The sequence below is a fragment of the Amphiura filiformis genome, chromosome 2, assembly GCF_039555335.1.
Source record: "Amphiura filiformis chromosome 2, Afil_fr2py, whole genome shotgun sequence".
Classification (NCBI taxonomy): Eukaryota; Metazoa; Echinodermata; class Ophiuroidea; order Amphilepidida; family Amphiuridae; genus Amphiura; species Amphiura filiformis.
In genome coordinates, this window is record NC_092629.1 from 78,350,550 (window position 1) to 78,363,236 (window position 12,687).

Consider the following 12,687-nt stretch of genomic DNA (forward strand, 5'->3'; position numbering starts at 1 on the left):
CATAAATATTTTGTATTAGAAGGAACATATCAATGTTATTGATTTTGTTGCGATTATTACACATCAATCTGTGGTGAGTAACTTATTCTTATCAATTTAGGTAAACAAAATTGAGTAAATAAATACCATAAAACCTCGTCTATAAGCATATAGCGTGTTTTTGATGAAAGCTAAATTACTATCAAACAGTCGTAAATATGCCAATACAATAGATTAGACTTACAATAGTACTTGTTTGTACATGCACATCGGAAATTTATTTGTTCAAATTCCATAATGTTATAATTTTGTCGATAGATGCCGCCTAGATTAATTTAGTTTTCATCAAAAGCACTCTATATGCCTGTAGACGAGGTTTTGCGGTATTAATAGTTTCTTTTCTCGTTGAACTTGAAAACATAATGAAGATTTTTAGAAAATATTTTACTCTCGATGCATGCGCAGACTTATTTGTTTTAATGTTTACTGCTCACCTATAATGAATATAACATAACTCAAGAACCACATGACCTACAAAAGTAATCTGTAATTTGAATTCTTCTACACACTTGCTATTAAATAAGCATGCAATTTTTGCCAAAGCTCACTATCATTCGCAAGATGCTGTAAACTACCAAACTCGCAACAGTTTCAAATAGTTGCTAACCTCAACCTGCAAGAATTGTTTTGTACATACACAGAATGTAGCCAGAGGTTTCTAGTTGTTAATTGTTTCAATTGTTAGGTCGTTCCGTTGGGTTTATTGCATACACTCTAAAGTCAATATAGGTCATAACTAAAACAACGACAAGGTAAATAATTACATGAACATCAAGTTATTATTGATTTGTTTATCTTTATTAATCTTGTCTCCCGTTTATTTTTCTTTCAGTGCCGATTCCTCAATTTCAAGTGTAGAATATATTTCCCGTTCAATATGAAGAACAAAACCAATAGAACCATCTATTGTTTTCCATTCATATTATTGCAGCTATTTTCCTGTGGTAAGTTCCTGAAAATTTAATAACTTATGTTTTTAGTTCGGTTTAAACGGCTTCTTCACAAAGCACGAAAATATTTTTTAATTACTATAAACGTGTTATAAGCATAATTCAACGTTTTAGTAACATTTAAATTTAAACGATAACAAGCTCGATAGAATCTCGTAAGCGGCGATCTGGCGGGCAGCGTTTGAAATAAGGCCAGGCCTTGCGTCAAATACCCGTGAAAGTAGGCACGGACACCCAAATTTCCTACGGTACGGGTCCGCGTGACCCGTAAAAATCGAATCAAGCAGAGAGCAGAAAAACCTAGTTTTGTTGTTCCACTGGAAAATCTGGTTCACATAATACGTCCAGCTCCCTGAGTACACTTTCATTAGTTTCTCATCAAGTGTTCTAAAGCAAGTTTTAAACTCGGATTGGTTTTTTCTTATTTCAAAGCCTGCTGACGGGCTGTCATTTTCTTCGGAAAGGAGAATCATGTGCGTACTTATTTACATCACGTACCCTATCATATTTTTACCTTTTTTATATTTACACCTCAATTTATCTCATTGCAGATTGATGGCTATTTTTCTAGCCCTGCGGGGCAACTTTGATGGATATGGTTTCTTTTTTAGCCTTGTGGGTGAATAATGGATGCTACTGTTTTTGTTTTTTTGTAGCTTGCCTAGTTATCCCAACCTTCCCCTCCACCACACCCCGGATGTTTTAATTTCTTAAGGGTACGATTATATTGCTTATTAAATTTATATTTCCTTACTGAATATAGTATACTGTGTGCAAAATACAACAATGCTAGACCTATACCACCATCTCTTCAAGAACTACATGAAGAACATGCGACCGGTGATACATACTAAAACAGCGACTAACGTTACATATCGAATGATAATAAGGAGCCTCCTAGCTATGGTAACTTTAAAATGAGGCACTAACTAATGATGATGATGATGATGATGATGATGATGATGATGATGATGATGATGATGATGGAGATGATGATGATGATGATGATGATGATGATGAAGATGATGATAATGATGATGATGATGATGATGATGATGATGATGATGATGATGATGATGATGATGAAGATGATGATGATGATGATGATGATGATGATGATGATGATGATGATGATGATGATGATGATGATGAAGATGATGATGATGGTGATGAAAATGAAAATAGTCACTTGTATGCTATCTTGAATGTAAATAATTATCATTTCTTATTTGATAGGATACACGGCAACAGACTTTTACAGTGGGAACAGAATTGGCGACGGTATGTAAATAAAATAACAATAAATTCATCAGTTTAAAACCGGATAAAAGTTGCTATTTTGTGAAAGTAAAAGTTGCCGACCGCTGTTGCATATAGATCACAGCGAGTGTGATGATACAATTTATGATATATATAACAAACAAAGTACATGCAATACATATATGAAACAATAAAATCTTTATGAGAAAAGGTGTGTTTGAAGTCCTTTCTTACGTTTTGACGCAGAACGCACTGCAGATAAAGGTGGTAGGTGTTCCGCAACCGGGGAGCAACACAAGCTAATGATTTGCCGGCAGTAGTTTGAATAATACGAGGGAGCGTATCAATAAATCTAGAGTTATATCACACTACAATACCATATTCATATGATATGCATCTACCTAAGAAATACGTGTTTGTGTATTTCTTATTTAAAGCTGCAAGCCAATTTATGTGACTTTTTTTGATGAATGAAATGCACAAAGCAAAACAGGCATATAATATTATAAATGCTTCTTTTTGTTTCATGGAAAAAATTGCAATTATTTTACCTTATCTATTTATGAAGACATGGAAGGACGAATTCATGAAATGGGATCCGAATGAGTACGATGGAATCAAACATTTCAACGAGCCGATTACATCGATATGGACACCAGATATAGTTCTCAGAGATATGTTAGTGCATTTATTTATTTTTTATCTCTTAATAGCGATTCTGTCTGTTCGTTATGTGTTTTTTGTGTGTGTTAAATTACACACAATCTCATAGTCACAGTTTCACAGTTCAAATCCACCTGCATATAATATAAAATTAATTGTGTCTAAATGCAATATTCTTTTTTTCACATGGTCGCTAATAAACGTAGCAGTCATAATTAGTGTCTCATTAAAGACTAACAGTGCCGGATTTACCTTTTTGGAGGCCCTGGGCCAGTCTAAAATTTGGAGGCCCCAAACTCACCGTGAGAAAGGCATGTGCACTCAAGTGGCCAAGTTTTGGTTTGCAAATAAAGAGCGGTCAACAGTAGCGGCGGAAGCATTACATTAGAGCTAGGACGAGCATATTTTGTTCTGCTTCTAATAGGACACTTGCGCGTGAACGCGCGAAAAAATGTCAATTTCTGACAATTGTAGCCCAAAATGAAGGTAAATTTTGCTATAAGCGAAAAGCACACAGAATATTGATATTTTATCATATAGAAAAGAACATGCACATGACAATTTGGGGGTCCAACAAATTTGGGTTGTTAATGTTCTTTTTAACTCACTCTCTATAATATTTGTAAACACCTAATACATTGCCATGATCTAACTTGACAAGGGGATAACTTGCCTTGTGCATGAATATATTTTATTCCATACCTTTTCAGTGCCAATAATGAATATGATGAGAAAACTAAAACTGACACGAGAGTACAGATCTATTCAGACGGCACAATAATCTGGTACGCACAGGTCATATACACGGCATTTTGTAACGTCAAAGTTCGTTGGTTCCCATTTGACACACAGGTGTGTGATATGATATTTCTCTCCTGGTCTTATTCTGGCTTTGAAATCAACCTGATACCAGGGAAAAACGTAGATAACAGGTATGTTAACTTTCTTACCGACATCCTAATTTTATTATAATTTTACTTAATTAAATTTAGGCACACCAAATGTAGGAAAAGTGCCCTAGAAAAGTGTACATCCATTTTCTCAAAATTGATATTTTCGAACTTTACGGCGCACTCTCAGGCATTATGTGATTTAATCTATATCCCAACATGATGGATACTGTAATATAATTATGGGTACTAACGCGAAAAAAAAAGTAATGTTTAGGGATGAAATTAAACCTCGATCGGCGGTTTACCGGTTATGCAGGGTTTGCATTGTTTAAAACAATAGAAACCGGACAAACGAGTTTGATTGCATCCCATATACGATTATGGATAAGAATATGAATTACCTCACCCCATTAAGTATATAATTCCAGGCCCCGCACTCCGTGCATCCGCGGGTATTCATGCTCGTCGAAAATTTCGCGAAATAAGGGATGTTTTCAGATGAAGAAACGCGATTCGCGAAACACACAAAAAAGGAGTGTTTTTTCCAAACCACGTGTTCGCGAAATTGAAAAAAAGGGCATTTTCATCGAGCAGCCTACGCGTTTCTGCCAGAAAAGGGTATTTTAGAAATATCGTTCGCGTTTTAGCGAAAATAGGGGTATTGTCGAAGGGCAAATAATTCGAGAAATCGCTCAAAAAATTGGTGTTTTTCCCCTAAAAACTTCGCGAAATGAGATGCAAAGGGGGGTGTTTAAAGTTCACCGACAAGCATGAATACCCGCGGATGCACGGAGTGCGGGGCCGGGATATAATTGCGCCATTTAAACCCGTGCCGTTATTTTTCTATTTACCTGCGACAGGTATGTAGCGAATGGTGTGTGGGACATGGTAGCTGTCCGAGAAAAGGGTCGTACTTTTACGTTTGCATGCTGTCCAGAGCCATACGGGGAAATACAATATCGGCTTGTATTCAAGCGTCATGCCACCTTCTACATTTCTTATATGGTGCTGCCATGTCTCCTCCTCTCTATTCTGTCGCTGCTAGTATTTTACTTGCCATCTGATTGCGGAGAGAAGTTGACACTATCCATCACTAATTTATTGGCCTTGGTCGTTTTTCAAGAAATAATTGCTGAGAATATGCCACCGACCGCCGAAGATTCACCCATAATCGGTATGATAAAGTAATTATTAAGCTATATGCAATCAGATTTACTTGATATGTTAAAATAATATTTTTATATAAAAGTAGTACCAAATGCACGCTATATGCATCTATACTACGCAGCAAAAGTATCCGTACACTTAAAACAAAAGCAGACGCTAAGCCCAAAATTCCCAAACAAAATAGTCAATGTATGGAGAAGTTTGCATGGTGCAACTATATTTTCTGAAATTAAACTAACTTACCATTAACTCTTACCCCCATACCCGAAACCCGTTCGTGTACCTGTATTTTTCTTTTTTCATCCCTTAATTTGTCACCTGCCTATCCGTACCGCGTCCAACGAGCCCGTCTCGTGTCGCACCAAGGGAATCTACTCGCCCGTTAAACTGGGGCGCTGCAGGTCCATCAAGTTACAGAGACGGAACGTGCATGGTCTGATACACCGGACCATTCGCTTTGGTCCTTGGATATCTTATTTTAGATGTTCCTCTTTTTCCAACTTTAAATTACAAAATAAAATAAAAGACCGAAAAAAACAAAACAAAAAAAAACCCAAAACAAAACAATAGTGATAGTGTAAGGTGGTGTATTATTAACATGGCAAGATTGCAATTCGCTAAAGCAAAGCATCAACACATAAGAATAAGAAGTTTAATATAATAGGTTTTAAACATTCTCAGCCAAATTTGCCCGAATTCACAATTCATACCACAACATTGAACACTGAACTCTGGGTAAGTTACTTATTCTTTCCTGTATCTTTTTCAGCAACATATTTCACATGCATGATTACCATGGTATGTTGTTCAGTAATTTCAACTGGGGTTGTCATGCACTTAAGTGCTATATCTCAACCGATGCCGACATGGGTCAAACGGATCTTTTTGGAAAAAGTTCCTCGATTTCTATGCCTAACTACATTTTCTTTTGGAAAGGACGCCGAAGGAGAAGACATGGAAAACAAGTCTATCTTTGAAAATCACGACACTAACGACAGGGCTATTCTCGAAGACGGAAAGGTTGATGTCAGTACAGAAGGCAAAGACTCAGTAGGTCGTGAGCCAAAAAGTTTCAATGACTTTGTTGAGTTAGTGAAATACATTAAAGAGGAAATCGCAATCAAGAATGATGAAAACTCAGACCATATTCTGTGGCAGCGTGTATCGGTAATAATAGATCGCATGCTCCTCTATCTATTCAGTTTGTTTTCTTTTATATGTACGCTTTACCTCGGTGTCTTAATTGCGCACGGCAGTGAAGCGGAATATAACGACATTTTGAATGAGCTTGAAGAAGACTGGCCTTTATTAAAATAATGTTTTCTTTACTTTGAATAATATGCACATGTGATGTAAAAAAACACCAATGCTGAATATATTACATTGTATAGGCGTGTGAAGGGAATCCATCCCATCTTTGCATGGGATGATCCCAATCCATGTCTGTAAAGATAGAGTAAGGATCGGGCTGGCCCTTCAAGGTTGTGGTTTTACTCGCTATTGTGCTATGCTATTGTGCCACAATCTCATAAATGGCCAGAGTTGTTATGGGTCATCTTAAGGTTATTAATTATTTTAAACTGTGGTGATTTGGTAGCTCACAGCATCTTACGAATGGTAGTGAGCTTATGCAAAAACTGCATTGCTCAATTCATAGCGAGCGTGTAGAAGAATTAAAATATCACAGATATTATAGGTGCTGCGGTTCTTGAGTTACGTTGTAAAGAGGGCTGAAACAACAACACGTTTGTAAAACGTACATAACTCATTAACAACAATAAATTAAGCAAGTTGGCAAAGTATACGATTTGTAGAACTAACTTTTGCAAAACATCAAGGTGTTAATTTTCAACAATATATTTATTAACCGATCGACAGATTTATCGCCCATTATTCTTCATCAAGACTGAGATTTTGGTATAAGAAGAACGCTCATATTTTTCTCATTACACCAGTCTAGTAACGCACGAGATATACACACGGTGTGGGTCATATGGGTCATTGTAATCCTGTTACAGCTTTTCATATCCAAACCGCTGAAAATGTTGACACAAATTGTTATCATGGTAGGCTTCGTGTAAGATGGAAAACATGGAAAAATCGAACTACTTCTCTTAAGATGGAAATTATTGTTACACTATGGGGAGACCAACCGTGATTGAAAATAATAAAGATTAATTGTTGCACTAACATTTAGCTGAGTGTGTAATGTGTGTGCTCTTAACTCTATTTTTACCAAATCAATAATTTGGTTGCCATGTTTTTGAACATAATATTTCAATATACTAAATGACTTTATTTAAAGTGACACTTATAGTGAGACAGGAGGCCAGTCCTCGAATCGCTAATGACTTCGCGCTTTTGCTCCACAGAGGGCGGTGACTGTGTGTTATAAAAAGTTGGCAAATTGTTGGCCCAATTAAAGCCATTTGGTGCACCATTTACTTGATTATGTACATGATTATTGCTTTCAACAGAAAAAGGTACGGGTGTACAAAGCTAGAAGCCAAAACGGCCACATTTTGTATCGATAACACAAAAAGGCAATGTAGCTGACTTGGCCCTGTATAATCCTAAACCTACCATGATCTACCCGCCCCTCCTCTAAACAGTTGAAGAATTTGTAGGTGATATTGACCAAATGTGTGCTAAATGTGCCTCAACTTCAGGTAATAACCATCGCTCGGACCCCCCATTGGCTAATACAGTCGCCTTTGTCGAAAATTTGGGCTGAAATGTTTTCATAATTGGACATTCGATCCTACTCCTTTTAACACCTGGATCCGTCGCTTATTATAACCGTAGGTCTTGCCTAGTTATTGGAAAGCGATAAAGAGGAGAGAAAAGATAGTATAAAAAGATGAAAAACGGGTATATCCTTCGTGTAAGAAAGCACGAAACAAATCCCAACCCTAATCCTAACCCTAACTCTTACTCTTACCCTAACACTAACCTTAAGCCTAAATTCCTGCCCTATCCCTATTATTATTTTGTGCTCTCTTACACGAAGGATAAACCGAAAAACGAGCTAAGGGGAAATAGAAGAGGAAAAGAAATAGCCAACAAGAAAAGGGTGACAGAGAATTGGACGAGAAAGGAAGGAAATTTACATAATCTCACCCACCAGGAGCTACGTCCCTGTTGGATAATTATAAGAAACGCTGATCTCATGTGCAGCAGTTTTGAGCATTTTATACAAACTGAAATCCATGTAAACACACTTATGTGATGCGTCAAGATATTTTATGGCATAAATGCATCAATACTAGTCGCTTGATTGAATTTTTGTACAATATCATGCATTTTGAGAGATAATCTAGTAATGTAAAAAGGTAACGTATAAGAGGTAAACCAAGAGCATAATTAAATAATGTATTGTAATGTATTAAATTGACAACATTCATTACGAGTTTTAGCTTTTATTTCCTACATAATACGTATTATTATGCATATAAATTTTGATCAAGGTTCTTCATTTAAGATAATATTTAAGATAATCATGATTATATTTAGGAGTATCTATAATGGAAATGGAAAATATATGAGATCAATTTTTCTCTGTTGACACGGCATGTCAAGCGAAGGTTATGATTATCTGTTCACTGCCATTCAACTATATACCGGTATGTTTAGAGAAGTCTATTAAATTAAGTTTGTACTTTAAAGGCCCAAGAGATTCGTTCAAAAAAAGATCGAGATAAGATTTATTCAATTGTTAAAATATTGAGCAAAATATGGAAGTCTAAACAAGACTTTTGGCTTATTTACATTGTCAAGATTGGACCCGAGCCTCTACAAAACAGGGATATTCAGACTCTGAAGGGGTACCCCCTCGGGCTCCTCCAAAATGGTAAATAGAGTCTATTTGCCGTAAATTTTGGTGAGGAAAGCGTGCCGGAAAATTTTGAAAGAGTAGCTCCCCATTTCAATTAAACCCACGTGCAATTTAACGTTTCTCTTCATTTTGTTCTCCTAGCCCAGTTCTCCTCTTTGTTCTCCTTTTCTTTTCCCTTTCGTGGAGGAGGGGACGTTCCTCGTGTCCGCGCTTTTTTTTAAGCTAGCAGTTCCCAAACTATTTCTACATGCATCTGGCCCTTCGAAATGATATTTTCAAAAAGAAGGGTGCTGAAGAGCTCTGAAGTGTTGATGAAGTATTGAGTGCACTAACAAATTTGACATTTTACCTGAATGAGATTGTAAGAAATCCATTTTTTTTTAACTCGGATTCTTGAAGTTTTACCATCCAAGTTATTGGGCAGTTTTTACTGGGGAGACAGAAATCATAAAACTCCGAAATTGTTGTTGTTAAAGAAAGACATGAAATTATTACATTTAGTTAAAAACTGATGTATTAATGAATACATCAACTAGTTGAACGCAGGCTACCTTCATGTAAAAAAAAAACAAGCTTGAAAGAAATCTGACTTTAATTAGAAAATTAAAAACAGTTGTAGTCAGAATATAGGTAAGAATGCACTTTGAATGTTGTTGTAAAATTAATGTACAGGGTGTCCCAAAAAAAGAGGCCCCTCATTGCGCCCTCTTTTTCTCCTATTTCTGAAATATTGATCAAATATATTTTGGTATGTAACGAAACCTTGAGTCGTTAGCTTTAATAAACCAAAACAATTATATCAATCGGCTCACAACTTTTGAAGATATGCTCTTTTAAAGAAAAGTACCCGTTTTCACTCTGTCCACGGAGAAGGTTCGGCTACTTCAAAGATTGAAAAGGAGTACACATACCATACATGAATATCAAACATTCCTTAATGATAACTTTATAAAATAACTTTATTTATGGAATGGGCTTTACCGGTGGCTTTATGGGCAATGGATTTTGTTAATAGTGTCATTAATTTGTGGGTAAAATGGATGCCGAATGGGAATTCTTTTGCTTTACTTGGAATTACTTATTTTTTCCTGGTTATTTATGCCTTTTTGTTTTATTATGTTTTTTACTTTCTTACTTTGTTGTTTCTTGCTTTCTTTTTTATATTTAGAACATAAGTTATTTCTCTTTTTAGGATAAAAGGTAGCCCTAAAAGGCTGTTTGGTTTGTCTTTGGTTCTTCTGAAGTGAGTTTACTGTGCTGCTCTGCCCTCTACCTGGTTGCCTCCTTGGCGAATACAGGTTTCACCCCTGGTCCTCATTGCATTAATTGCGTTGCTTACCATCCTTGTGCGCGGGATACTTGCGAATGCGTAATACGTTTGCAAAGATCTTGGATTTTGCCACAAAGGAAATAAATCAAGTGGTGTGCGGTCTGGTGATCGTGCAGGCCACTCCACAGCATGAACCATCCTAACCACTCTGTTTGCTATCCGTGGACAGAGTGAAAAACGGGTACTTTTATTCAAAAGGGCATATCTTCAAAAGTTGTGAGCCGATTGAAAAAAATATTTTGGTTTATTAAAGCTAACGATTAAAGGTGGCCTCTTTTTTTTTGGGACACCCTGTAGTTATACTACATTAAATTATTATGAAAAGAAGGAACAAATCACCGACTAGTCAATTTTATTGCATGTAGTAACCGAAAGTAAAGGTATGTGGCAGTAGTAAAATCCTTAATGGTTAATGAATATTTCAGTGCGCTGGCAAGGTACAAATGCATTGTGTATTTTAATGCTATCATTGCTAGATTCTTTACAATATCAGTTTTGTCCGAAATAAATTGTTCACAACACTTTTTCTCGCCGGTTTTAAAGATGCGATTTTTCTTCTTCTCGTCCATCATCATTATTTTCTTCTTCATCATCTTCTCCTCCTTCTCCTTTGTTATAATTTTAATCATTCCCCTTTTACTTATGCAAATACAAACAACAAATAAAGTACCTATTTGTCGATAAGGCCATCTTTAAAACCAAATAATTTGTCCTTGTTATTTCCTAATTGAATAGCATGCTGTATGCAAAATACGACAATGATAGGACTACACCACCATCTCTTCAAGAACTACGTGAAGGACCTTCGACCCGTAATAGATACTAAAACAGCGACCAACGTTACCTACCGAATGATAATAAGGAGCCTCTTGGCTATGGTAACTTTAAAAAAATCAGTGTTCATTATGATATAGTGATTAAAAGTAATTGTTAAAGGATGTCTCCAGCAATCACAACATGTTCCCTTATATGTTAGAAAAATAGTTATCAAACACGAATCACATGCTTTTATCATGTTTATATAAAACAAACTCATATTGACCTAATGAATACAGCCGGCTCTCAACACGCGATATTCAGAATTCCCTTGCCGAAATTGTCTATTAAGTGCAATGCCGTAATGGCCATTTGTTATCAATACGCGGATTTAGGGTTTCTATACCGGAAGTCAATTTGTGCCGAAATTCCTTCCCACAATGCAATAAGTGTTTTGCATAACAATAGATACAGTTCGGAGATTAATCGATCTCCTTTGTTATGCAATACGCATATTGCATTGTGGGAAGGAATTTCGGCACAAATTGACTTCCGGTAGAGAAACCCTAAATCCGCGTATGGTTGTCAGCTTTATTGTATTACTGGGACGTCATGGCACTGGACAATTTAGGCGCCCGGTAATTTTGAATATCGCGTGTTGAGAGACGGCTGTATTAATTCGTTTTTATGGTCAAGATGATTTTGTTTGAAATTAATTTGTATAATATATTTGGCATAATGTTGTGATTGACGGAGTGTTTCTTTTAAAGAAGAACACGAAGGAAGAAAAGAAGAGGAAGAAAAAGAATATAATTATGACCATGATGATGATGATGATTGTGATGTTACCTATGTAACAAAGTATATAGCAAACTATTCTTTGTTTTAAATGTTCAAAGCGGAACACTTGAGACCACTTTAAATGAAGTCTGAGCATTTTTCTATTTTTTTACCGAATTTGTCTTACTTTATCTGAACTCTAATAATGACAGGAATATATCAGTTTCGGATTTATCCAGAATGGACCAAATTTGAAACTAAGAAGTATAATCAGCCATTTTCTTCTATTTCCATTCTTTTCCTTCATAATATGTTGTTCGGATGTCTTTGAGAATTACTTACAACATCAAAATAATAAAAACATTGATGTTCCAATTTTGTCTAGCTCAATCTACTCTCACATCGATCCCTGCTCAAACTAGAATTGGCTCGTCTATAATTATGTGTATGTTTTCATGTAATAAATATTGCTTTGATTTAATTAGGAAACACGAGAGCAGACCTTCACAGTGGGAACAGAATTAATGACGGTATGTTAATTAAAACAAATATGTGACCCGTGACAAAACCAGGAACAAGTCGCATTTTTGGCATTTCATGATTTGAATAAAATTGTAAGCACGGGACAATAAGCTTCAAAATGATACCAAAATAACATACATAGCATCAATACTTTTCAAGATATGGATAATTTTGTAAATGATACCTTGATATTTTTGCCGAACTGCTAATATGAGTAATGGGCTAATTGGTTTCCTGCTTTATATAGGGGATTATCATAGTTTAACTGTCAATTATTGATTAAAATAAACCTCTTTTTAACAAGTACAGACTTGACATTTAATATGGAATATTTTTTTGTAAATTCCAAGACTGGTCTGGACGGAGTCTACATAAACCGCACGGGCTAAATATTAATTGGGTTGTGTCAGGAGATGGTGTAAAATAGTTGTTTGATAGAAAATGTGCTTTCCATAAGTTTACATTATGGTGCTTTTAATGTAGCGAATTTGC

General features: G+C 35.8%; 1 protein-coding gene across 2 annotated transcripts; it reads left to right on the top strand.

The window, feature by feature from the left end:
- LOC140137212 (neuronal acetylcholine receptor subunit beta-2-like) lies at positions 1 to 7,121 on the top strand. 2 transcript variants are annotated; one of them, XM_072158863.1, is made up of 8 exons: positions 1 to 73; positions 872 to 983; positions 1,753 to 1,895; positions 2,226 to 2,270; positions 2,818 to 2,927; positions 3,623 to 3,844; positions 4,666 to 4,979; positions 5,742 to 7,121. In XM_072158863.1, exons 2-8 carry the CDS (start codon positions 917 to 919, stop codon positions 6,287 to 6,289), a joined length of 1,449 nt encoding a protein of 482 aa, XP_072014964.1. In that variant the 5' UTR covers positions 1 to 73; positions 872 to 916; the 3' UTR covers positions 6,290 to 7,121. The 2 variants fall into 2 exon arrangements, with proteins under 2 accessions (XP_072014964.1, XP_072014971.1); XM_072158870.1 differs by lacking the exons at positions 1 to 73; positions 872 to 983; positions 1,753 to 1,895 and adding an exon at positions 1,587 to 1,705.
- The last annotated feature ends 5,566 nt before the right edge of the window (positions 7,122 to 12,687 follow it).